This window comes from Oryzias latipes, chromosome 21 (genome assembly GCF_053564925.1).
Source record: "Oryzias latipes strain Hd-rR chromosome 21, Olatipes_Hd-rR_3.1".
NCBI lineage: Eukaryota > Metazoa > Chordata > Actinopteri > Beloniformes > Adrianichthyidae > Oryzias > Oryzias latipes.
Window position 1 is genome coordinate 33,029,290 of NC_136257.1, and position 25,533 is coordinate 33,054,822.

At 41.4% G+C, this 25,533-nt stretch overlaps 1 protein-coding gene across 3 annotated transcripts in view; it reads right to left on the reverse strand.

The window, feature by feature from the left end:
- The window catches only part of thsd7ba (thrombospondin, type I, domain containing 7Ba), a 222,354-nt gene that overhangs the window by 16,559 nt on the left and 180,262 nt on the right, over positions 1-25,533 (reverse strand). For all 3 annotated transcript variants that reach the window (XM_078939216.1, XM_078939217.1, XM_023950471.2), the window contains exons 17-22: positions 12,066-12,199; positions 11,024-11,180; positions 5,545-5,689; positions 4,865-4,980; positions 4,160-4,277; positions 1,892-2,037 (exon numbers count right to left, since the gene is read on the reverse strand). In XM_078939216.1, the coding sequence (XP_078795342.1) occupies positions 1,892-2,037; positions 4,160-4,277; positions 4,865-4,980; positions 5,545-5,689; positions 11,024-11,180; positions 12,066-12,199 (816 nt within the window). The remainder of the gene's footprint in view (positions 1-1,891; positions 2,038-4,159; positions 4,278-4,864; positions 4,981-5,544; positions 5,690-11,023; positions 11,181-12,065; positions 12,200-25,533) is intronic.

A 25,533-nucleotide genomic window follows, 5' to 3' on the forward strand; every position in this document is an offset into this window, starting at 1 on the left:
AGTTGTTTTCCTCGTCTGAGCGGGAATTTGGATCTAAACTGTGCAACTGGATAGCGCCAAAATTGCTTCCCATTTATGTTGCACCGGTAACGTTAGGCTGGGTCTGTAAGCTAGTAAGAGGCATGTACATAAAGGGATGATGGGAAGGGCAGGCTTACTCCGCGCCAACAGTCTACTCACAACTTAGAGGGGAATTTCTAGTAAACTTAAGAAACTTTGTCCTAGAAAATGACACATTTTTTAAATTTTATTTTTTGTAAAGAAAAAAAAGGGATAATCAGCATTGACACTGCTGGAGCACTGGAACAGCTTTGGCAATATAATCAAAAGGGATTTAGAGCCTTGTTTCCACTGAGCGGTAAAGTACAGTCTGGTTCAGAACGGCCCAAATAAGGTGAGCAATCCCGTCTAACAACAACTATTTTAGAAGGTCATCTGGCAGCTCACTTTTGTCCACTTGGCCTGTGGTACTTCGTGTCAACAAGGCATTGTTGGCACATTTTTTTTCGCCGTAATGACCATCAGCCAATCATCGGGTTTCAACAGTAGCTCTGCCCTTACTGGTCCATTCCACTTTTCTATGGACCAACCATAAACAGGGGGCCCAAAAATGGTACGGTTCGGTCTGGCTTGATGGGTCCATTTTATAATGTAAACACTCAAAATACCGGACCAGACCGTACCGCAGCGCTCAGTGAAAACAAGGCTTTTGTTTGATCTCAAGATGAGCTTTACTTTACTCATAATGTAAATTTATTTTTACAACTTTATCTTCAAATGTGGAATGGTCTTTCTTTAATTGCTCCAGAAATAGGGATAGTTGGACTGTTGTAGTGCCTAAAATAGGACATTTTGGGGGTGGGGACGTATTAGCATGAATGTAAATGTACCTACGTTAAAGATATAATAAGATATAATAAGATATATTATTATAAATTATCACAGCATTAGACCCAGATTTGAGTGTTTATAGTTACTTTCAAGATTTATTTTGTCTTAAAAGAGCGGGATATCATTAAAAATCTTACCAAGACCAATTCTACTAGCTCTATTTGTCACGGGGAGCAGATGAGGGAGTACCCAGGTGCAGAGAAGGAGAGGAGGCAGGAGGTTGCAGGGGAAGAGGAGCTTTAATAACTAAACTAAGGAAACCAAAAACCACTGCAAAAGCAGGCAAACCACAACTCGAAACTCGAAACACTTAACACGCAAAACTGGGGAAGAGGAGAATATGGACCAGCACAGGAGGAAGGGAAAGACAAAACTTAAATACATACAAGGGAACAAGACACAGGTGGAAACACTCAGGACTGATGTGGAAGGTAAAACTTGAGACAACAACAAAACAGGAAATGCTACAAAAATAAAACAGGAAGTAACCCAAACAGGCCCGAACAGAAAACAACTACAACATAAAGGCAAAGAACCTAAAACCGTGACACTATTGGTAAATTTTTTTCCCTGTAAAAGAGAAAATCCTTGTGTTTTACCTTTTTTCCAATGTAGTCCTCTAATGATCAAATGTGAATAAAACCCCTGCATCTCTACCCTTTGCGACATCTACAGACACAATATTTCATAACTTTTTGGGTGATCCTTTTCCCTTTAGATTTAAACTGTGGACAGTTTTGTTCCCCCTTCTTGCGCTGAAACGGCTAACATTCACTTCCTGTGGTTCTGTCTGCACTCACACAAGTGAACCCGAGTTCATTTGTTCATTTCCTTCTCAAACAGAACAGAGCTCGCTCGTTCAGTTCATCTCAGTGTCTAAAGACACCTTAGAGCCGGTGTTAAAGATTCCTGCCAGTTTAAAAAATAAAAGATAAAAATGTAATTGTATATCTCAAACAACTTCTTTTGGGGGAAAAACAAGGATTATATGAATGCATACCTCTACGATGCATGCAGACCAGTCACTCAGCAACCAATCATAGCAAGGCTTGACGGGACAGGATTTGGTCTGGTTGAGCTGGCTGGGGCAGAGACGTCCTTCTTGATGGGACTCCTGGAGGATTCTCCGGTTTCGGACCAACTGCCCTAGAAGACAACGTTTCGGAAGACTGTTTAGTTTAGGTGATGACACACTTTACAATAGAAAAGCTGCAGCTCTGCAGCTTCGGTGCTGAAACTTATTTATTTTTTTGCCATATTTTTAAATAATGTCGCCTTTCACCGTGTTATTGTGAGCATGAAAAATTCTAACTATTTTCGATGCTGTCCACAGTGAACTGCATGCAAAACACTTTTAAGAATTACAAATGCACAAGCGCTCAAGCATGGGGTGTGATGAAACTACTTTTCAAAATAAATAGCCGACATGAAAAATTATGTTTGGGAAAATAATCCCAGGTTTGTGCTTTCTTCTTTAGTTCAATGGGAGAAAAAGAATGCTCGGTGAGACGCAGTGGTGTTTTACGGCACGTTGCAGAGCCGCCTGGTGTCCCAGAAGGCTCAGTAAAGACATAACCTTTCCTCCATCCAGCAGGCAGCAGTCATGTTTGTGTGTGTACGCGGGGTTCGCCCGGGGATACGCTGAGCTCTGTAAGCCCCAGGCGGACACCAGCAAAAAGGAGCTCAGTCCTGCCATCCTAAAATCAAACCAAACACATTAAAACTCGTCTGGCATCCTGACGAATCGCCCGTCCTTGCGTCATCTGACACACACGCGGCACAGATCCCTCATTAGGGCAGACAGATGTGTTTGACTGTGTGTCAGAATGAACTGAGAGAGTGGCAGAGAGTTCCAGCAACTGTGACAGAGCCGAGAGTGACACTCTGACTGAAATCCGCCGGTTAGAGCCCCTGCCACTGCGAACAACACATGCTTTTTTAGACGCACTGAATGATTTATGCTGTCCATACAGGAGAGCTGCACAGAACTTAATAATAAAACTGATCATTATTCCTGAAACATAAACTTACAAGTGCCGGTGGCCACCGGCGACAGGATCAGGCCTGTATTGACAAACACTCAGTGATTCTGGCAATAATCCACTTTTAATCATTTTTTTCTTTGATTTATTTGTCAGCCCTGTTTGTTTGACTGTTATTTTATCACCATGGAAACCAATGCCCTCACTCTCTTTGGGGATAAACTTGTCATAGCTCAGTCTGACGTTGGATGTATCGCCAGGAAAGTATTGAAAGACTGGATATAAAAAGGATAAGACCGTGTTGTGTAAATGCAGCATTTAGAAGCAGGAGGACCCGGCTGCAGACATTATCAACATTGTCAATAGCGGAAGTTCTCAACCAGAACTAGAATTTCCCCCACATATCGCTCTAAAACCTTTTGTTTTAACTGGAGACCTTGCAATTATGGTTTTTCCCATTTTCAGCTTTAATAAACGGTTGTTGTTGTTGTTGTTTTTTACTATTGTGACAACTTTTGTTCATTTCAATGTTGAAATCAGGAAAACCATCCTATTCAATCCATCATTTTTCTTCACCTACTGTACTTCCCTTTCCAACCTACAAAATAAAGCATGCGCTAATTTAAAAAATTAGACAATTATAAACATTACTTAAACCTTTGTGGAAAGGCTGCACAACAAAGACTTACTCATTTTGAAATCCTGAAGAAAAATTCATGTATACTAACAAATAAAAAACAAAAAACTTCTGCTTCCACCTAAATTTGATCTAATCTCCGCTTCTGGCCGATGATGTCTGACATCATCTGGTCTCCAGCTCAACCAGTCTTATCATTGAAGTGTAAATAACTGCGTCTCTTATTTTCTTTCCAGCAGGATTTAAAGACCAAAGCTTATTTTTTCTTCTATTTAACTTTAATAAAGTGTCATATCAAACACGAGAGGATTAAGACAGTCAGGAATTAATGAATAAGCTGAAACATGAATCGACAAAACTTAGAATAGAACCTGACTGTAGCAACTACTAAAACCTAAAGTAACAAAAGAGTGAATGACTTATTGAAAAGTATGAGTTTAATCAACTCACTGACGTGTAAATCAACGAAGCGGAAGCCGAAACTAAAAGGACACCTCTAATAGGCAAACGCACAAAAAACCAAAATCCCAGACAATTTTCTGAGTCAAAGGACATCAGATCACAAGGCTTTATGAAGGCTGACCTTTCTGCAGTGACACATGGATCTAGGTGCAGCATGACAGAAGGTATGTTTTCTGCTAAGGTTTACCTTGACTGCCACAGATGTGCGAGCATTCAGACCACGGGGACCAATCGGAGAGAAGACAGCTGACGGAACACTCAACCACACAGTCCTCCAGCAGCGGCCACGTGCTGGTTACACCAAACTGCAACAAAAGGAAGGAAAGAGTTGGGTGAGCTCATGCTCCTTCATTTCAGAGACTTCCCAAAAATGAAAACAAGTGGAACAGAAAAATTTACATTAATATCCCTTCTAGAGAGATTTCAAAATTCCAGCTTTACAAATAAATACTAAAAAAGTTTAACTTTGGTGAAAATATAAGACCAAATGACTTAACAAAATCTGTCCAATCAGGAGCAGAAAATAACCCAAAGCTCTGACTGAACCTGTGAATTAGGTGTAAGACGTAGGTTTGGAGTTCACAAACAACATTTCAGCACATCAGAATTGCTTTAATCTGTAAACAAGGCGAGCAGAGAAGAAATTGAGGCGCGGCATCATCCATCAATAGTTTTTACTGGAAAAAACCTGCTGTATTTTTCCACTATGTTCTTATATTTTATCTGTAAACTTTAACAATAAAAGAAAAAGAACAATGACTGTATAAGAAAAGAAAGAATTGAGAAAGACCAAAAATAAATCCTTAAATACCCCTAATATCATGTCATTAGTGTTTAAAATGAGCTTTGTGGTGTTTTTTGAATTGCACGTTTTTCTGTCTGCAGCCGTTACCTGCTCGCACATCTGCATCGCCACAATCTTCCCATCGCTCCGCACGCAGTCCAGAAGACGCAGCCGGAAACCCGGACCGCAGACAGCACCCTCACTCAGCTGGCACGTGCTCCATTCTGCACGCAAGGGCAGGAACCTCACTCTGACACTTTTTCACACACAAACGTCTACACAAGCAAATAATATACACGAAAACATCTTCACAAACATTCAGACACTTCAGCTGCATGAAAAGGAAATAGCTGAGCGTGTGCTTAACACTGTCCTTTGCTCTCTTCAGCAGCCATTGATTCGGTCCTCTTTAAGCATCCTGGATGTGTTACGGGAACCTGAGTGCCGTATACAAAGGTATCCGCTTAAAGTTAGAGGTCAAGCTCTTTTTTCTTGTGACAGCACAGCCAAAAGCAGGCTTCATAGCAAAACATAGAGAGTCTTTTTAATCATAATGTCATATTTCTCGTCGGAGAGCTTTTGTTGCAAACTCCACTGTAATCCACTCAACGTGACTTAATTTGTGGCCATTTTCCTTCCACATTTAAGGCAAAATAGGTATCATCTAAGAGTGTTGAGACACGTTATCGCATCATAAAAGTCCAGGAAAGTTTGGAAAATTGAAGTATTAAAGAATGGTTCCTTTTCCCTGTCGGCTCTTATAGGTGAGTGAGCGTGGAGGATCCCACCTGAGGCTCTGAACCAGTACGTGAAGCAGGTGCCGTTGAGAACACAAGACTCCGACTGGATCTGCTCCGGACACGTCCCACTCTCCAAGGCCGACTCGCGGAGGATTTTTCTGCTTCTGTTTCTCACACTTTCTGCGTCACAATGCTGCATGACAGACAAAAGGATGGATTTCAACACAGAATCAACAGATGTACCTGCCATTCTTTCTGCTGTGTCATTCATGCATCACATGCTCTTCTTGTAATTCTAAAAAAGTACAAGTCCATCAATATAGCTTTTTAATTTGTATAATACAGCTTTTTAAAAATATAGGCAATATAAAAAAAAACCTTTCTTTCAACAAAATAATCAGCGAAAACAAATAGTAATAATAGAACGATAGTCACAAGAATAACAACACCAAAAAAGATTATAAAAAACTACAATTTGTTCTACATTTATGTGTGAAATCAGTAATTACATTGGTAACAAGTTAGGAGTAAAAGACTAATAATTATAATGAAAGTAAAAAAACAGTGTTTTGAGATAGACAAAATGTAATGTTAAGAACATGATGCAAAATAAAAAAACAATGTCAAGATTTTAGGGTAAAACATTTTCTATCCCAGACTAAGAAAGACTTATGAACCATCATAACCAGAATCATTAAGTAACCAAACATTGAAGACATAGAATGCCAGAGGTAGAGAGCTGCAGCTGCAGACCGGAGGAGAAGAGGAAGGTCTGCACGGAGCAGTCTGTGCAGCAGGAATGAAGGCGTCTGCTGCTCCTGAGAGGCTGATGCAAGCGGCTCACGCTTCAAACCAAGTCACTGTGCTGCTAATGAGGTCCCACCACCTGCCAGACTATGGCGCCTTTGAACAGCAGCCACGCCCGCTCCATTGTCAAACGTCTGGTTTTTCAGCAGCAAATTTCGGTCAATCTTTTTGTGAATTGAACAGCAGCACAATGGTGAAGCGGTGCAACTCCCACAAATTTTGCTCCAGACTTTTTCCGTCACAGCTCCATTCCCATATATGAAAGACTTGGTGTCAGAGAATTCCGATTGGATCAGCGATCAGCTTGGAGACGCTTCTCTGCAGTCACCATTCGATACATGGTGCCGCAGTGACTTCAGTGGATTACAATGAAAAGCTGTTCATCTTCCACTCATTCCGTAGTAAAAAGATCACCGACAAACACCTCCAGCCCAGCCACATCACCCACATGGACGAGGACTTTAACTTCTCGGTGAGTCGCACTGTTGAGAAGAACGGGAGCAGCGGGGTAGGACACACACAGACAATGGGTTGTGGGAGACAGCGATGGGCGAGTTACGCCACACGTTGTGAATGGATTGCAGAAGCGCCGGCTAACCTGTCTGCTTGCACTGCTTCTGAAGTGCCAAAAAGCCGGCAACACTCAACAAACAGTCCGCTTTTTGTGAAAAAAGCGATCCAAACCAAAAAATGAACAAGAATAAAATACTAAAAACTGGTTCAGATACAGAAGACCAGGACTTTGATGGATTCTTAATGCTGATTAATGGCTGAAAAAATAACAAATAAATCACAACCAACTCAGTTTTGCTCCTGCTGCCCTTTTTAAACACACAGTAGTTTTGTGGAATGAATGAATGAATGAATGGATGAATGAGTGTGTGTTTGTGTGCTGAAGCCAGTGTGTCTGCACTCAGCGCAAGTGAGTGTGTGAGCGCCCATTCATTTTGTGTGGAAATAAAAATAAAATAAAAAAAAGGAATAAAAAAGGTTTCCTGTAAAAGAACTGAGACTGGTTCTTTTATTAGCCGCTCTGGAGGCTCTAAGGATCCAAACGGGGCTGGAAGATCCGCCTTCGGCCCTGGAGAGGACCGCCCCCGCGTCTTCCGATCGTGGTCAGAAACGTCATCGCAGGAAAGGTTCAACACTAGCATGCATGTTTTAACGGTATGTTGTGTTAATGTGCCTGCGCCTTAACACCTGGTGGGTCTTTTGTATGTGTCAAAGACTGAAAAATCCCCCATAACTGAGACTGCGCCCTATAACCCAGTGCGCCCTGTGGTCGTGAAAATACTGTATATGTATATTTTAGGTTGAAATTTCAAATGGATCAACAGACAGGCTTTTTCATTTTCACAATGGCACTACGTCAAATGACTCAAAAACAAAATTAAAAATCAATCTGTATTGTATAAGACAAAAACTCCTTTAAAATACTTTATCTGTGCTTAGAAATTACTGTTAATTAGGAAAAATTTTAGAAGCAAGTTTCTTTTGCTAGTCATGTTAAAGCTTTAAATTATTCACTAGCATGTTTATATCCATGACAAAATAAGCATAAAGGAAACAAACTCCAAGGTTGAATGACATAAAACATCTAGCGGGGAAAGAAAAGCGCCTCAACGCAACGATGCAATCTCTCCAGCTCTTTTTTTTCTGCCTCCAATGATCCCATTTAGTGAACTGCAGCCTCAGACAGAATACCTGCAAGACTCACAACGCTGGAACCACTCGCCTGTGGCGACAAACCCTGCTGAACATGCACCGTGCCGTAAAAGCCTCAGGCCACAACATTTAAATATGACATTGGTTACATAACTTCCCATCATATATAGATTTTTCTTTGTTTGGAAAACAAAATGTTTTGATACATTTGATGGGATGCGGATGTGAGCATTGTGTTCAGCATTTTGCAATTACATTCATGTATGTCCTTGGTTCTGTGATTTCAGTAATTAAAGTGTATATTACAGCATATTGTTATTGCCGTTAAATGCAAAATTAAAACTAGCCCACAGCGTGTAATACTGTTTTTATTTATGTGTGGAAATTAATGAGAGAGAAAAAAATCAATGAATGTCGAAACTAAAAGAAAAATTACTCATTTGAACAAAATAAATTACAAAACATTGGTGTTTATGATTACAAAGCTGTAAAATGATAAATAAATAACTCATAAGCAGAAGCTATTAATCAATCGACATTTCTCTGTGTAGCACTTAAATACATTAAGTATATCTGCCAGAGGTGATTTCCATTAAAACATTTTGCAATAAACTTACAGAGATTACCAAAATAAAAACATTATAAACCTTTGGTGAATTTAACTTCAGAGAATTTTTATTTGGGTTTAAAAGACGTGTAATTTGTGAGAGCGTATCAAAGCGCTATTTTCCATCCATCCATCCATCCATCCATCCATCCATCCATCCATCCATCCATCCATCCATCCATCCATCATCCATCCATCCATCCATCCATCCATCCATCCATCCATCCACCCATCTAAACCTGTTAAATCCCTTTTGGGGTCACAGGGTCACTGGAGCCTGTCCCAGATACAGTTGGGCGAAGGCCAAAGTAGCCTTTTTTTTCTAAAATGTTGCCAAACAAAACTACCAGGTTCTTCATGGATAATTTAAAAGACGTCATTATCAAGATTTGGTGTCAGGACCTTCTAGAATGACTGCATTTACACGAGACGGGGAATCAAGGCTTTTGGGGATCGTAGCTCCAATAATAAATCAAGAATTGACCAAAAATAAATAAACTTTTGGGAATCATGTCTTCTGTTTTTGTCGAGAGCTGTTGAGTAAGCTGTACGGCGTTGGTTACGTTCTACACTAACAGCTAAATAAAGAGACCAAAAACCGATATAAGCTACGTTCACACTGCAGGCTGAGACAACCCAATTCCGATTTTTTTGACCCTATGCGACCTGTATCTGATCTTTTCATGACAGTCTGAACGACACAGATCCGATCTTTTCAAATGCGACCCAGGCCACTTGGGAATGTGGTCCTGAATCCGATACGTGACCTATCTTTTGAAATGCGACCTCCGTCTGAACGGCCATGCCACATCTTTTTGACCTGTACGTCATCGATACGCTACAAACGTCATCATTCTGCGTTGAAGTAGGCGGGAACGAGAACATTAACATCAACCATGGCGGACGATGCTGCCAGACAGTGGAAGGGAAGCGAGGTCACCCATTGGAATAATATATGGGGTGACAGCTCTGTTCAGGCCAAACTCCAGGGCTCTTATTGCAACCAGGCGGTTTTTGAAAACAGTCAGCGAAATGGCCAAGCGTGGTGTTGAACCTTTCCAGGGATTACTTTTTTTTCCTTTCCGACCGTGGTCAGAAGCGCAGGGGACCGAAGGCGGATCCTCCTTCGGGGTTCACTTCCCCGTTTGGACCCTCAGTTTCTCCAGAGCGGGATAATAAAGAATCAATAGTAGTTATCCTGGGGGGAGCCTTCTTTTATTACCGTTCTCCTTCCTCCGTAACACACAACATAAATGCGCCCCAACACACTTCCTCTGCCCCCTCTCCCTCCCTCTTGCGCTGCACGCGCTCTCTCCTCTCTCTTACACACACGCGCGGCCCCAGCACATACACATACACATCCCCATTCCACAACAGTGGGTACAGACGATCCTGGCTCCAATGCCTTCTTAAAATGAGAAGATTGTAATTGTGCTGGCTTCTTTATGAAAATAAATGTAATATTGCAAAAAGAGCTCCGCTGTTGACAACACTGTTGTTGACATCCATTGTTAATGTCAGCTACTTCCGCAAACAACGAGTGACGTTGTTCACCGTTGTACTCTTCTGCGCACGCGGGTCACTTGTGGGTCATTTCACGGTCACACAGGAGATCACAAAAATGTGCATTTAATTGGAAATGTGAAGGACCTTGCAAAAAAGTCTACTTTTTTCAAAAAATCGGAATTGAGCATTACGCCCTGCAGTGTGAACATAGACTTAGTCTCTGTGCAGGTAAAGGAAACTACAGTATTCTCTTTGTATGTCACTATCACAAAAAAACAACATTTTTTTTCTTTTTCGTAAAGAAACTGTAGATGTTGTTATCATGAGGTAGGCCGTTCTCACCTGCCGCATCGGGGTGGTTCTGTTTTTAGAGGAAAATAGTCAGAATTTATGGACCGAACCATTTTGATAAAGATCAGAGAGATGCATTCAAAGTGGTCAAAAACAGCTGAGGATTTAGAAATGGGAAACAGTTCAGCAACATGGATATTTAAAAGAACTGTTGTTACTTCACTAATGAAGTTTTGTTGGAGCGATTCTTCATTTGTAAAACAGTTTTACAGTCTTGCTGCCTGGATCAACGAAGTTCTTAAAAATCGTCCTTTGGGGGTTAGAGCTGGTAGCGATGGTTGACGATGCTGCCAAAACAAGAGCTGCCGAGGTAGAAAAAGGTAAGGAAACCTGAAATCTGTATTCACACTGTGGTGATCCTCACCAGTGTCCATCCAATCTCCTCGTTTTAGGAGCTTTCTAAACAAAATCGACTCTCTGAGGCATCACATTTTGACCAAAGAGCATTGAATGAAAAAAATTGTTAGCTTGTCAATAATTACAGGATTCCTACAACAAAATGCTACCAAATAATAAACAAACCTAGTGAACCATCTGCAATAATTCTTTAATTAAACCAAGGGTTTTAGGTGTAGACGGACTTCTTCTTACCAGAGGACAGCTGCTCCAAGGTCCCCAGGGTCCCACCACACAGTCGTCAGGGCAGGCAAGGTGGCAGACCTGGGCTCTGGGGGGCATTTCCTCCGCATCACATTGGCTGTCATCCACAATGCTCTCCTCCCCACTCATCAATCCTTTCTTTACGCACCTAAGCAGGGCAGCAGGCAGAGCTGTATAACTAGTCTCTTGGGCCATCATCACCGAGCTTCTGAGTTTGAAACGCCATTTCCTAAGTTTCTGAGCACAAACAAACTTCTTTTCTCCCCATCAGGTAAGCTTTTGAAGTTATTTTATTTTTAAAGTCTTTGAACAGTTAAAGACCGACACACAGACTCAAAAAGGCAGCGCCGTAAATGACAGATGCTTACAGTTTATCAAGCTAATCTTTTTGCAGCAGGTGTACAGTGATGGCGAAGGAGATGCTGCATGACGGCACATAGAGAAAAGATGAAAAATGTCTGGATCCTTGACTTTACCAGGCATTTTTCATTTCTCGTCACAAATCCGTTGTGTTTGTTGGGGAAGCTGTTAATCAGAAAAGGAGCTAGCTTTTACTGTTCAGATACATTTCTGAGTTGTTTATTAAATCAGCATCTTCCAGTCTGTTCTCAAACAGCTCATTAAAGTACTTGTTGCCCTTGACTCTGCCGTCTTTGAGGATCCCTCATTATCAAGACAGTGTAGTGTTGTTCTGCAGTAAATACCTGCTTTACTTTGTCAAGCTGCAACGGCGACTGAAAGCTGAATTTGCACAACACATTTGATGAAGGTATTTCAGCACCACCAGCCAGTTCAGAGCCTGCTGTGGTGTTTAATCCAGAAAAGCACTCTGCAGCTTTCCCTGCGGCTATTTTAAGAGCCACAGGAAGGCGAAAACGGCTGCTAATCTATCCACGCTGATTGTGAAGCATTGCTTTAGCTCGACTGATTGTGTTGCAGGTGTGAATGGCCATTGAAAGAAGCCTTGTGGGTCCAACTCCTGCTGTTGTGTGTTGTGATGCCAAGAGAGCAGTTTGCCAAACTGCTTACTGACCTGATCTTGCGGCTTTGGACCCCCTCCCCGCATGCTGGCAGGTCGTCCACAGTATTGATAGTGCAAATGGACCAGGCCTCGCTCCTCCACTCGTTTTGGCTGCTCCCGCCTCTGCATGGCACAGCTTCGTAAACCTGCAAACGGGGAGACAAAAAAGAAAAAAAACAGGCAAATGTGAAAAAAACGAATGAAACAAAATGTTTCAGAGTTGATGAAAGAAAGAAAAAAAAAGCAGGAAATAAGCTGAGATGTGTGTTTGTGCGCTGATCCAACACACAAGCATGCTGCGTGAGCCGTTTGTTGGTCTAAAACTAAAGAAAAACATGTTTGGGTCTGTTCCGTTTTCCGCTAATTACATCCCTTTTGGTTAGAAAAGTTCCTCCCAGCTTTATCTCGGGAGAAGGTAAAAACAAACAAAGACTAGGTGTTATTTAACACAGCGAGGGATTACACTTCCTTCTTTTGCGTCATCTTTAAAGCGTGTGTTCTTTCCGGAGGTGTTTAAAGGTCTGTCAAAGCGACGCTCCTTTCTGACAGCAAGAAAAGTTGGAGGAAGTGATCCTACAGAGAGGGAGAGTTCATGTGCTGAAATAAAGCTTTACGTGGCGCCGAGAAAATGGGATGAGGAATGGAAAGCGACTATTCCAAATGGCCCATCCGCTAGCTTTGAGCCCCCCCATCCCCATCAGTAAAGCAGTGAATCTGGCATGACTGTTTAACCAGGGGAGCAGGCGGCACAATCCTCCTGTAAAACACATGTTTACTCTCAATCTATGTAACTGTCTCCACAGCAAAAGGTGTGCTCTTGAGGACAGATTGTGGGAAAAGCTATGACAAGCTGTAATGTGTGTCAGTGTGTGGTTTTCGGAGCGTTCTCACACTGCAGAGTGGAAATGAGTGTCGAGTATTCCCTCCCCTGCGGGCCACAGATGCCTATTACACACCGTCATCATCTCCCATCTGTCCCTGCAGATGCTTCTGCCGGGTAAACTGGCAACTGCCCTACTCCTACTTTCTGCACTTTCTCTGCAGATAGACAGTTAGCTACTCCAGCAAGAGTTTTTCTCTGACTGGAGCTCTTTTCTAAAGTCAACTCAACATGTTTAAACTAATTAAGGATTTAAAATATGACATAATCTTGCATTGAACTGTGCAAAAGTCAGAGCGCCTTTTTTATCTTTTGGTGTGTTTTTTTCATGTGATGTGATTTCATGAATTATTGGATCACATTCCTGTCATATGACTGTTACAACAAGCAAAAGCAAGGCATTCAAATCCTTTAGTTTCAATAAAGCCCACACCACTACCTCACTGCTGCCGTGCTTGAATGTGGAGAAAAGGAACTGAACTCTGATGATGCTTTTAGGACCCAAGCAGCTTCTCTTTTTTTCTCACCTGCACCAAACAACTTTGTATTTTTGAAATCATCTGGGTGGTTCAGAAACTGTTTTATGCTTTCTTTGTATCCAAGAAACCACAGCTAAACGCAATAGCTTGAAAAGAAAGTTTGCTTAAATCTAAAGACTATTTTTGAGACGTTTTCTGTGAATTTAAAAAAAAAGTCATCATAAATCCATTGGTAGGAGTGTATGTGGAAATTGAGAACCAAAATATGTCATATCAGTTTCAAAACGACCTTGTGAATGTGAAGTGTAGTTTGTCAGATATGAAATACAGAGATTATTTTCCTGCAGAGCCTTTCGGAGAAACTATTCTCGGAATGTCTCTTTTGGATTTTAAACTTTTTTTCTTCCTTAGTTAGTCAAACCTTAACAAGATAAAGAATTGTAGGTAGTAAAAAAGGCCTGTTGTTCCTCTAAGGTTGTACTTATTATGATGAGATGATGATTTTTAAGTTTGACATATTTTATCGTTTCACAGAAAGAGGAACACAAAGCAGTGAAACCGCTCATTGCTTTAAAAGGAAAGTTAGAGCTGGAACTTCACAATGCATCACAAAGATGGAGCTGTTATACATGTAATTTGCTCCTAGAAAGTCAGAGGTCCCGCTTTTTTTTACGGTGAGAAACCGAAGGTGTCATCTTCTGCAAACCACATCCACTCGTCGCTTGTAAGGCTCCTCCTCAGTTCAGGAACCCCTGTCCTATGAAAAGCCCTTCCAGTACACCACCCTGCTCCTTCAGCTCTATCAGGAACCTGAACAGAGCAGCTCCAACGCACGAGAAGGCATGAAAAAACTCGGAAAATGAAACAATGTAACCTGAGTCAGGTCCACATGTATTCTTCTCTTTCATGCCTGCTTCAAACCGTTGTTCTCTCTCCTAATCAAAGGACCTGAGCGAAAGTGGGGGAGGCGACCAGGACAGATCTGACATGCATTTTGTCCTCATTAGCTACAGCAGAGTACATGTACACAATGAATGGCACTGACCTGAGCCTGCGTGGATGTCCATATTAGCAGTGCATGACAAGCCAGAGGTTGGGCAAAGGGAGAGAAGAACAATGATAGGATCATTAGTTTAGACTTTGCCTGCAATGACAGAAATGTATAGCTCTACAGCATTCTGCTCAGTGATTCATTAACGAAGCCAAGGGATGATTAGGTACTCCATCGTCTGCAGTGGAAGTTGGACATAGTCTTATGAAACGGAAAGCCACGTGATGCTGAGGGGTATTTAAAGCTCTGAGGTTGCTTGTGATGTGGCTGCAGGGCAAAGTAATCAACCTGACATTGTGTGTATGTGTCTCCAAGAAATACAGCATAAAAAAGAAATAAAACTAGTGATGAATGTCTTTTGTGTTTAAATGGAAGTACTGTGACTTTACGTGTAAAATGAATTAACTTGTACTCTATTTTACTTTACCATCTTTGCTGTTGTGTGGAAAATTCACGTCTTTTCTTTGTATTTCTGATTTAAGTGTTTAGCAATCAAAATGTACCTTTAATTAAAAATGTCATCATGAAAACAATCTGCATTTTAATTGATCAGATAACATGTTTTTAAATCATACTTTAATATAGTATTTTAAAATTACACTAAACAAGTTATTTTGTCTGGTAACAAGAATTGAAAAAGTATTTTATACCATTTTTTACTGTCATCAGTTCTTAAAAGTGTAAAAACTTTTAGTTTTCAGAGGGATATAACTCTGTTTTTAACATGAAATTCAGATGCAATTTTTATTCTTTCTTGCTGTCGTCCTGATTCGTCTGCTCTCCCTTGTGGGAAAAAGTGAAACAAACAAAATAATGTTGATTTGATCTCTAAATATTATTGTATAGCATATTTGGGTATATTTTGTCAAAACCCAGTTTTCCCTCTAACTTCCTAAACTCACAGTGTGTGTGGGGGGTGGCGGTGGGTGCGGGGGGGTCTTATTCTCTGGATACTTCTGTCTGTTTTGAAGTGAGAACAAATAGACTCGAAGCAAAGCGCCGAAATTTCTGAACCACAGACAGCTGCTGCCACATTTTCTCACTGGATGAATCACGGACGCCGTTTATTCCCTGAACTTATAATCCATGAAGCGCCATGCAGGTATGTGCAGCCATACGATGGAGAAAATACAAGTGAGCGGATAGAAGATCAGCGCAGAAGAAGTGCAAAAGCTGCTGTGACAGAGCTTTAGGCTCCATAAAAGAAGATATTTTTAAATGTAATATTCTTTCATGAATTTAGTTTTCTTTTATTTTCAGTTTAGGGGTTTAAATAAACAACGGCGCCTCTGAAAAACTCCCTACAATCTGCTTCTCTGTGATAGTGACTTCCTAAAGTGGAGACGTAGGTTGAAATATGATCACAATTGAAACGGTCATAGAATATTAATTCTGTTTGTTTTTTCTGTAAGTAACATTAATAAAAATGCCAACTGTTTTATTTTAGATTATTATATCCGTCTTTGAAAATAGAATAATAATGCAACCTGTTTAAGATTAAAGAGAATAAAAAAGTTGTAAACACATCAACTATCTGCACAAAATAGCCTAAAAAAATGTGACAAGAAGCAAACACAATTCTTTTTAAATGTCAAGAAAACTTGTCTTTTAAAGTTTGAAAGTATTCTGATTGTTTTATGTACGGTGATAAACTCAAAGCATGTCTTTAGGAAGAACATGCGGTCGAATGCCGTCACAGAACCGCTTTGGGCCGGTCCCTTCAGCAGAGCTCAGATCAAGGAAGAACTCCACAAATGGAGGAGGGTGGGGTACATTTTAAACAAAGAGGCAACTTCTGTTGTGTTATTACTGCCCCCCCTTTGCTCAGGCCCGCTGTGAAATATTCACCACTTTCCCCTTCATGCTGTGGGTTTCATGTTTTATTTTGAAAAGGTGCAGACCATTTATTTTGTAAAACTTGACAGCTCTATTGCAACTATTTCGACGTATCTTTCTTAGCATCTCAGCATTTCCTTTTAGGCTTCTGAGGTTTAATCACTGCCCCCCTCCAATAATCTTAGACTATAAGTGGTTATTCTTTAGATTTCAGATCACTTGCCCGTCTCTCACACGTTTTGCTAAACAAGAAGGTATTGAGTCATCATCTGCCAAAAAAATCTGCCAACCTTTACCAAACATGAAGGCGGTCCGTGCAAAAGATCAAGGCCGTGGTTGAACCCTGAGAGAAAAACTGTTCATGCACGTTTTTTCTACAGCCATGCTGCGGGCGACGGGTCGTAGTGAACACTAGCAAGTAGGTGAGACGCAGATTTGACTACAAATAAAGAAATGAGATGATCAGAGTGTAGTTTGTGTGGACATCCCTCAGGCAGTTATGCATCACGTGCACACACCCGTGCGTGAGCTCAGTAAGTAGCCAGTCCTCACACCTTACTAACCCTTAGAGTGTCGCGTAAGGACACTGTACGACAGCAACACCCGTAGGTCATAAGTGCGTGTAGCTTCCATTAGCCCTACAAATGCTTCACAATACACCTACTTCACGCATAACAATGGAACGTTCAATTTTTTTGTGTCCCTTGAGGCGGCCGGACACATCTGCACTCCCCTTAAGAGGCTGCCGCTCCTCGTTTTGACCCATACAGGTCAACCCCCCTAACATCTTCAAATGGATGTCATAATTATATTTGAAATGCAGCAATAGTTCACACAAAGACATTCCCACCACCACCGTCCTTCTCTCTCCAGCCTGCAAGACTCTCATAAATGGGCTATAATTGGTTCTTTTTTAATCAGGCATGTCAATGAACCGAAGCCCTAACAAGATTTACAGTATATTTAACATCCTCCTTGGACCTGCGCTGCTGGGTCTGCTTGACTGCCGGGCAAAAAAGCACGAATTCTCCACCGCTGCAGAAACGATTGTCTATCAAGCTCTGATTAATTCTTCTTTTCTCATTTGCTTTGTGATCAATTATAGAATTCCAGTTCAGCAAGACAAGAATACATTAGCAGAGACATTTCCAAACCGGTTCATCTCGCTCCTTAAAAGTGCCCCACATATACTTAAAAACAGCCGAATTCTTTCTCATCCTAATTAAAAGCGTCTTTCAGCACCTTCCTGCAGAACGAGCTGACCGAGCGACAGCTCAGAGTCCCGCTCTCCTGCATGGGGATAATCTGTTCACCTGCTGCTTGAAGCTACAGACGATCCGTTTCCCTCAGAAAATCCACCACTGCACCTATTTCAAAAACATCCAACAGTTTGGCAGGAATCTTTTTAAACTACAGACTTTGATGTTTTATTTCTTGGTAGCGCTGCATTACATTGATATTACCATCGGAGTTCATTTCAAATACTAAACTGAGTTCCTGTGGTGTTTTCTGAACCACTGTGGCCTGTCTTCACTGCATTTGGGTTAATAACAGCACATTCCTGCTTTGCAACACAACATTCTGAAGAAAATAATGAAACAATTCATTAAAAAATATGCAACATTTGCTCTAACTACTCTGAATTATTCAGAAGTGAAGTAAAAACTTCATGACGGAGCTTGGCGTGGTGTTTTGGGGCCCTAACAGAGGATCGCAGACGGCTGTGCCAGGACTGTCAGCGGACAAATGTTCCTGGAAAAACCTCACGGACCGGATCTGGCTGCAGTCTGATATTCATGCAGACACAGGGGACTTTAGCGGAGATCACCGTCTTTCTCAGGGACGTTTTGACTTTTGCCGAGGAATTCTGGGTGTGAACGGCTGACCTTCCAATTAGTGGATAATTCACTCTAACTGCCGACCTTCAGCCGCCTACTTAAAATCTTATGCCGAGCATGCGTGACGAGGATTACAATCATGATCCATGTCACACAAACTGTACCTGCTGCACCATAAATATTCAATGGTGAGACAGTCTCTCCTGTCCCTGACGTTCTCCATGAATATCTGTCCGAGGGTTGATCCAAAGCTGGGTTAGGAAAACCACCCAATCTTCTGGGGTTAAAGCAGGTTTCAGTGCCCACTTTTGTTTTTTCCAGACTATCTGCTCAGATACCAGTTAGGATGCAGAATTTCATTTTTTTACTTTTTGGGTTCATTCCTGAAAATCTCCTTTTCCATCTGCTGCCACTTCTCACCTCAGTGATCCTCTGGAAACCTCTGCGGGTGAGATTCTCTTTTGTCACCTCAGGTAGACTTCCTGCTTACTTTTTTTTTACATTTCTACTTTTTCTTAGTCTTGAAGGTTCTAACAAACATTTTAGGAGACTTCAGTTCATGAAGGTCCACATACACACTCCACTTATTAACCAACTGTTAATAAGTTTCAACTGTTACAGTTGAAGCTGAGGTTTGGTCTTTGTTGATTCCTGTTATCAAACCAAAACTATGGTGGCCCTGAAGTACAAATCATACCAACAAATCACTCAACATAAAAACATATTACATATTTCAACCACCAATAAACAAGAAAAACAGTAGAAAAAAAAGTTACATTTTAGAAGAAAAAAATCCAGAAACAACCACACATTTACAGAAAAAAACCCAACTAAAAACTAAACATAATCCAAAAAAGAATCAAAATACGGTTTGAAAAACAAAAGTAATTTCCGAAACCAAAAAAAAGAAAAAGAAAAAAAAAAGAGACTGGTAAAGGAAGGACATTACTGCTTTTCTGCTGACATTTGTTCACCTTCTCAACAGTAAGTGTTTTAACACGGTGACATTCTTCTACAAAGGATATTTTAGTACGTTTCTGGCCACGCCCACTTCAAATATTTGGTGATTGATCGATCAAGTCTTTGTCACATTTCGGGCAAAACATCCTTCTGCTTTTCCTCTCCTTCGAAACTCATCATTCAATCAGTGATGGCCCATAATACCTCCACTGGTTTTTTGTTTTGTTTCATTTTTTAATTTTTTATTTTAATCCTGGAAATTACTTTTTGTTTTCCGAAATTTTTATTTATTTATGTTTCACATTGTGGTTCCTGGAATTTTGCTCTGATTTCTAATTTTTTTTTTGTTGTTGTTGTTATGTGTTGTTTTTTTCGTTGTGATCTTAAAGTGCAAATTCTCTGCTAATTCACCTTTTTAATAATAATAATAATAATAACTGATACTTTATTAAACCCACAATGGGGAAATTCTTCTCCGTATTTTGACCCATCCCCTGGGGGGGAGCGGTGAGCTGCAGACTAGACCCGCTCCGGGGGCGAACAGCTGGCTGGGGAGAGCGGGGGTCAATCCGCCAACCCTTAGGTTGTTGGATGACCTGCTCTACCGCCTGAGCTATAAACTGCCGCCCTCTATTGAGCTTTTAAATGTATTATAATGTTCATTACACAAGAAAAAACAACCTTAAAAGCAGTATTTTGCTCCATCCACGCATCGCTGAGCATTTAAGACCCTCCTCTGAGCACCAGCCCTTCCCAATCCCTGAAAACAAGTGGGTTCTCATATTGTGATGTCACAAAGTGAGGAACCGCCCCTTCCAGGAAGAGTTTGCGCTGCCAGTCCCACCCCCAAGCTAAAACACACACCCACTTTCTGATCGGCAAAAACGTTTTAGTTTATACGGACAATCTGCACATCGATTCATCCATCTTCTTCCGTTCATTCCCTTCCAGGGTCACGGGGCTGCCGAAGCCTCTCGGCCAAGTGTGGGTGAAGGCAGGGGACACCCTGGACAGGTCGCCAGTCTGTCGCAGGGTAGAGTGTCAACAATCACCCACCCACACACTCTCACATTCACACCTAGGGACCACGCATGCAAGGGGAGAACATGCAAACTCCAGTTCCCCCAGCCGGGACTTGAACCGGGGGCCTTCTAGCCGTGCATCTTTGTAAAAGTTCGGATGTTGTTAGTTTTTGTTTTCTTGAGGGAAACGCAGACACGTTAAAAGCCCGGTGCGGCACGCTACGCTTTTCCTCATGGATTCTATTTGTAAAGTAAAATCTGCATGAAGACATGGACAACAGTCTTTGACAGCAAAAATATAAACGTATTCAGCAACAACATGGAGTTTGCACTTCCTGAACATAAAAGCCAGACCCTTTTGTGGCTCCCTGCTTTATTTTTCTGCAAGGAAACAAGATCACCAAAAGCTGTAAACGGTGCTATTTCTTTCCACATCAGAGAGTGCAACAGCTGCTTCACTTTAACGCAACTCATCCTAAGTTTAGGACAAACATTTGTTATTTATTAACAGTATTCAAAACTGAAAATGCTTGTTAACTGCACTCACACTCATAAAGGCATCAACAGAAATACATTGGATTTAAAAATAGCAGTATGGGGAATGATGCTATCAAAGGTCACAGGAAACATTTCCAAAACACAACAAGCTGAAGGGAAATGAAAGCAGGAAAAGACTCCGGCCTCCTTCTGGAGTTAAATCATTTTCTTCCAGATAACTACAACCATAAAGAAGGTAATAATGTAGGTTGTTCTGAATTAAGGGCAAACATGCATTGGATGCCATGCAGATCCTCCATCCTCTTCGTCTCCTCCTAGACAGCTTCAGCATTTGGGATCAGGGCTCTTTGAGGTCAAACATTGACGGCTGCATGCTTCGAGTCAGCATGTCCTGCTGCAGAAGAACTGAACTCTAAATCCCTAAATTACTTTACAACATCATTTTCACATCTGCAGCTCGATATTTAGCAAAGAAGTAGACTTCACTGCTGCCTGCGACCCTTTGGCGAAAGAACTTCTTCTTGCTAAGACAGATATTGTAGGTTTTACTGTTATGTTCTGTTCTGACTCATCTCCATGCTGGAGGTTTGACTTTTGGGCGGCATAATGAAAAGGAGTTCAGCTCAAAGTTCTAAGCATGCAGATGGATGTAGCTGAATCCCTCTGATGTTCATCTCTGTGGTGGAAACTTGAATTTTCAAAACACAGTAAGCATTGTGTGCTTTTTCTTGCACTAAGTTTCTCTGACTAACTGTATGTGGTCCTCCACACCTCCTCTGTACTTAGTTTGAAGAGCTTTAAAGCCAAAGGATCTGCACACCCGGTCTGCTCAGATATCTGCGTCTTAGAAAGAGGTGCTGCAGATGCAGCTGAAGTCCAGAAGCTGTACTCAGACAAATCTGCTCACCTAAGTTTGGCTTTTCCTCACCAGACTTGAGCTTATTTGGTTTTAGCTGTCCTAACTCAAAAGGGAAACTGGTTCTCATTTTTATGGTCTTTGGATATTTATGACCCTGCAACGGACTGGCGACCTGTCCAGGGTGTGCTCTGCCTTCACCCATAAGTGGCCGGGATAGGCTCCAGCAGCCCCGTGACCCCGAAAGGGACAAACGGAAGAAGATGGATGGATGAATGAATGAATGAATGAATGAATGAATGAATGAATGAATGAATGAATGAATGAATGAATGAATGAATGAATGAATGAATGAATGAATGGATGTTTATGTATTCCAGTACATAACTCTGATACCATAAAATCTTTCATGAAATCTCCATGCTCTCTCTGCTTGCATTGTAATGGTTTAATTCAGTTTAACAAAAATTTAATTTTTCCAGACAGACAGACAGATGGATAAAGCGTGACTTTGACATCTTTTATGATCTTGTTTTTAGGCTTTCTGCATTCAAACATGTTTTTTGAGGAACAACTAAAGTGTTTATAAAAGAGAATATAAGTAAAAGAAAACAACAAGTCAGTTCCCTGTTATAGTGGATTATATGGAAGACTCTCGGTTTGCATTGGTAAGTTATTAAACCCCATATTTCTCGAAATTTATGAGCAAGAAAAGCTCGTTGTCACTTTTACGTGTTTGTTCATCTCAGAAAACATCAAGATCTGACTCATTCAAAAATATTTCTGTCAAATTCAGAAGAACCCCCCACCCCCACTTACAATTCTCAACAGAACAGTCCTTTCATCAGAGCCACACAGGTTCCTTGGGTCCACCATCTCACAGACCTTAAGTGGGCCTCCCATATCGACTCCCTTCAGAAGAAGCTCCAGCGGAGGTTAAGCCTTCTGCGACAACTTAAAAAGTTCAACCTGCTGCTTCTACTCAGCGATAATCCAATCCTGACCACATCCATCACGGTCTGGTTTGGATCGGCAGCCAGACACAACAGGGACAGACTGCAGAGAACCATCAGGTCTACAGAGAGGATTATTGGCTCCAACCTTCCCTCCATTCAGGACCTGTACTGGTCCAGGGTCAGGAAGCAGGCTGGAAGAACCTCAACAGACCCTGGACACGATCTTTTCAGTCTCCTCCCCTCAGGGCGGTATTTCAGAGCTATGCACGCCAAAACCCCTCGCCACAAAGACGGTTTCTTCCCCGATCCGTCGCTCTGATCAACTCCTGACCGGTCAGTCAGAAACCACAAACAGGAAACTGTTAAACCAGCACAACTGTTGATTTGATCCTTTGCCTGTCTAAACAGGCACACATTGAATTTAATAAATGATAAGTAATGCTAAACTAGAAGGACATGAAGAAAACAAAGTTGTCGAATGAAAACAAAACAATATTAAGGGGGGATTTGGGAGAGGACGCTTTGCCAGAGACACAAAGGTGCTTTTATTATATGCTGTGTGCATTCATCAATACATATTTCAGTGTTTGACAGCAAATTCATGTGGGAGTTAGGATGAAATTCAAATGTCTGTTGTAATTATTCTTGGAATTGCCTTGTTTCTCTCAGAGCTCAGTTTTGACACACGAGATCCTTTTATGGCAATCTCTCAGGTCAAAGCTCCCTGACAATTATTGCAAAATGCACTCCCATATATGCATTTAAATGCCGAGTGGGTGTGCTTCTAGCAATTCTCCTCGTATACCGTTCAACTCCATAAAAAAGTATTATCTGTGAATAATAATCAACTTGGAAAAGCGAACAGTTTGGAGCATTTCACAGAGAGGTTTATACTCCTCGACAATGAAAATGATGATGAAATCACCTCCCCTGCTGTCACTACATTCTGCATGCATTCTTGAAATCTCCAGACAGAAAGGAGAGATTTGATCCAGGAGCCTCAGTGCTGAGCGCTTGCAGTGCTAACCACTGCAACAGCTCTCCGCCTCATTAACTCTGAAATGTGCCACTGTTTGGTTTTTTTAGGTTGGTGGGAGGTCCAATTTTGGTGAGGCTGAATTTGGGTGGGTTCCCTGAAAATACAAACCGCTTTGAATGGTGTCAGGAGATCCACCAGAGCAATTAGTTAAAGAAATGAATGGTGGTAAGTCCACACGCCGGCCACATCAGTGCCGCGCGCTCAGTTCAGGGCCACCAACAAAACAAAAAAACACGGTGATCTTTAGAAAGTCAACAGTTCTGCTGTTTGAAGTCCTATTAAGCTCTAGGAAACACTTCACATTAAGATTCCTTAACAAGCTTTGTTAACGCATTAACAAGCATTATGAATGAATTTCAAGGGTGTTAGTAAGACATTTATTAGTACAATAGGTCTAATAATCATCTCTTCAATTTTATTTGTTTCAGCTTCAAAGTGTCATCCTTTTATTTTGAAATACAAGCTTTACCCACTAGATTTCTAAAGTCTAAAGTCTGTCTTGAACAGTGTGTTGCCATCAATTACTCAAATAGTTAACATGTCTCTTCAATCTGGAATATTTCCAGAGGCCTTAAAAACTGCAGTCATTAAACCCCTCCTGAAAAAGAGCGGTCTTGATCCCACTGTACTGAATAATTACAGACCTATCTCTAATCTGCCATTTTTAGGAAAAGTCCTTGAAAAAGTTGTCTACCAACAGCTCACTGACTTTCTCTTATTAAACAATTCGTTTGATGTTTTCCAGTCAGGTTTTAGACCCCATCATAGCACAGAAACTGCTCTTATCAAGGTAACCAATGACATCCGCCTGAACACTGATGATGGAAAAGTCTCTGTCTTAATCCTGCTAGACCTGAGCGCTGCCTTTGATACTGTTGATCATGGGATCCTTTTGCACAGACTCCAAGACTGGGTTGGCATCTCTGGATCTGCCCTAAGTTGGCTCAAGTCTTATCTAGAAGACAGGAAATATTTTGTTGAAATTGGGAGTTGTGTCTCAGACTACATGGGCTTGAATTGTGGTGTGCCCCAGGGATCGATCCTGGGACCCCTTCTGTTCAACCTCTACATGCTGCCACTAGGGCAGTTAATACGCAGTAATAACATATCTTATCACAACTATGCAGATGATACTCAGATCTATGTGTCACTGACAACAGGTGAATATGGGCCGGTGGATTCTCTCAACCACTGCCTCCAACAGATCAGCGCGTGGATGCAGAACAACTTTCTCCAGCTAAACTCAGACAAGACCGAAGTTATTGTTTTTGGCCCACAGAAACAAAGAGAAATTGTCAGCAGCTACCTTCATTCTCTGTCTCTCAAACCCTCAAATCAAGTCAGAAATCTAGGGGTAATCATGGACTCTGACCTGAACTTTAACAGCCATATCAAGTCAGCAACATCAGCGGCATTTTACCACCTGAAAAACATTGCCAAAATCAAAAACATAGTGTCAAAGCCAGACCTGGAGATACTTATCCATGCATTTGTCTCCAGTAGGTTAGACTACTGTAACGGCCTGCTCACCGGCCTCTCCAAACGAGCTGTAAAACAGCTTCAGTACATCCAGAATGCTGCTGCTCGAGTCCTGACCAGAACCAGGAAGTATGATCACATTAGTCCTGTGCTCAGGTCTCTGCACTGGCTCCCTGTACCTCAAAGAATAGACTTCAAAGCAGCTCTGCTTGTGTACAAGTCTCTCCATGGCCGAGCACCAAAGTACATCTCTGACATGTTAGTGCCATATGAACCATCTCGTACTCTGAGGACCTCAGGGACCGGCCTCCTGTTGATTCCCAGAGTCAGAACTAAACAAGGGGAATCAGCGTTTCAATATTCTGCAGCTAAAATCTGGAACAGCCTCCCTGAAGGCGTAAGACAGGCCTCTTCTGTGTTCATGTTCAAATCTAGACTTAAAACATTTCTGTTTAGCCGTGTATATGACTGAAAGGTCCCATCTGCACCTTTCTTTCCTTCCTTTCTTTTTAAATCTTTTTTTTTTTCTTCCTTTTCTTTTAAAGTAAATTTTATGTTGATTATTTCTATGATGTATTGTGATTTT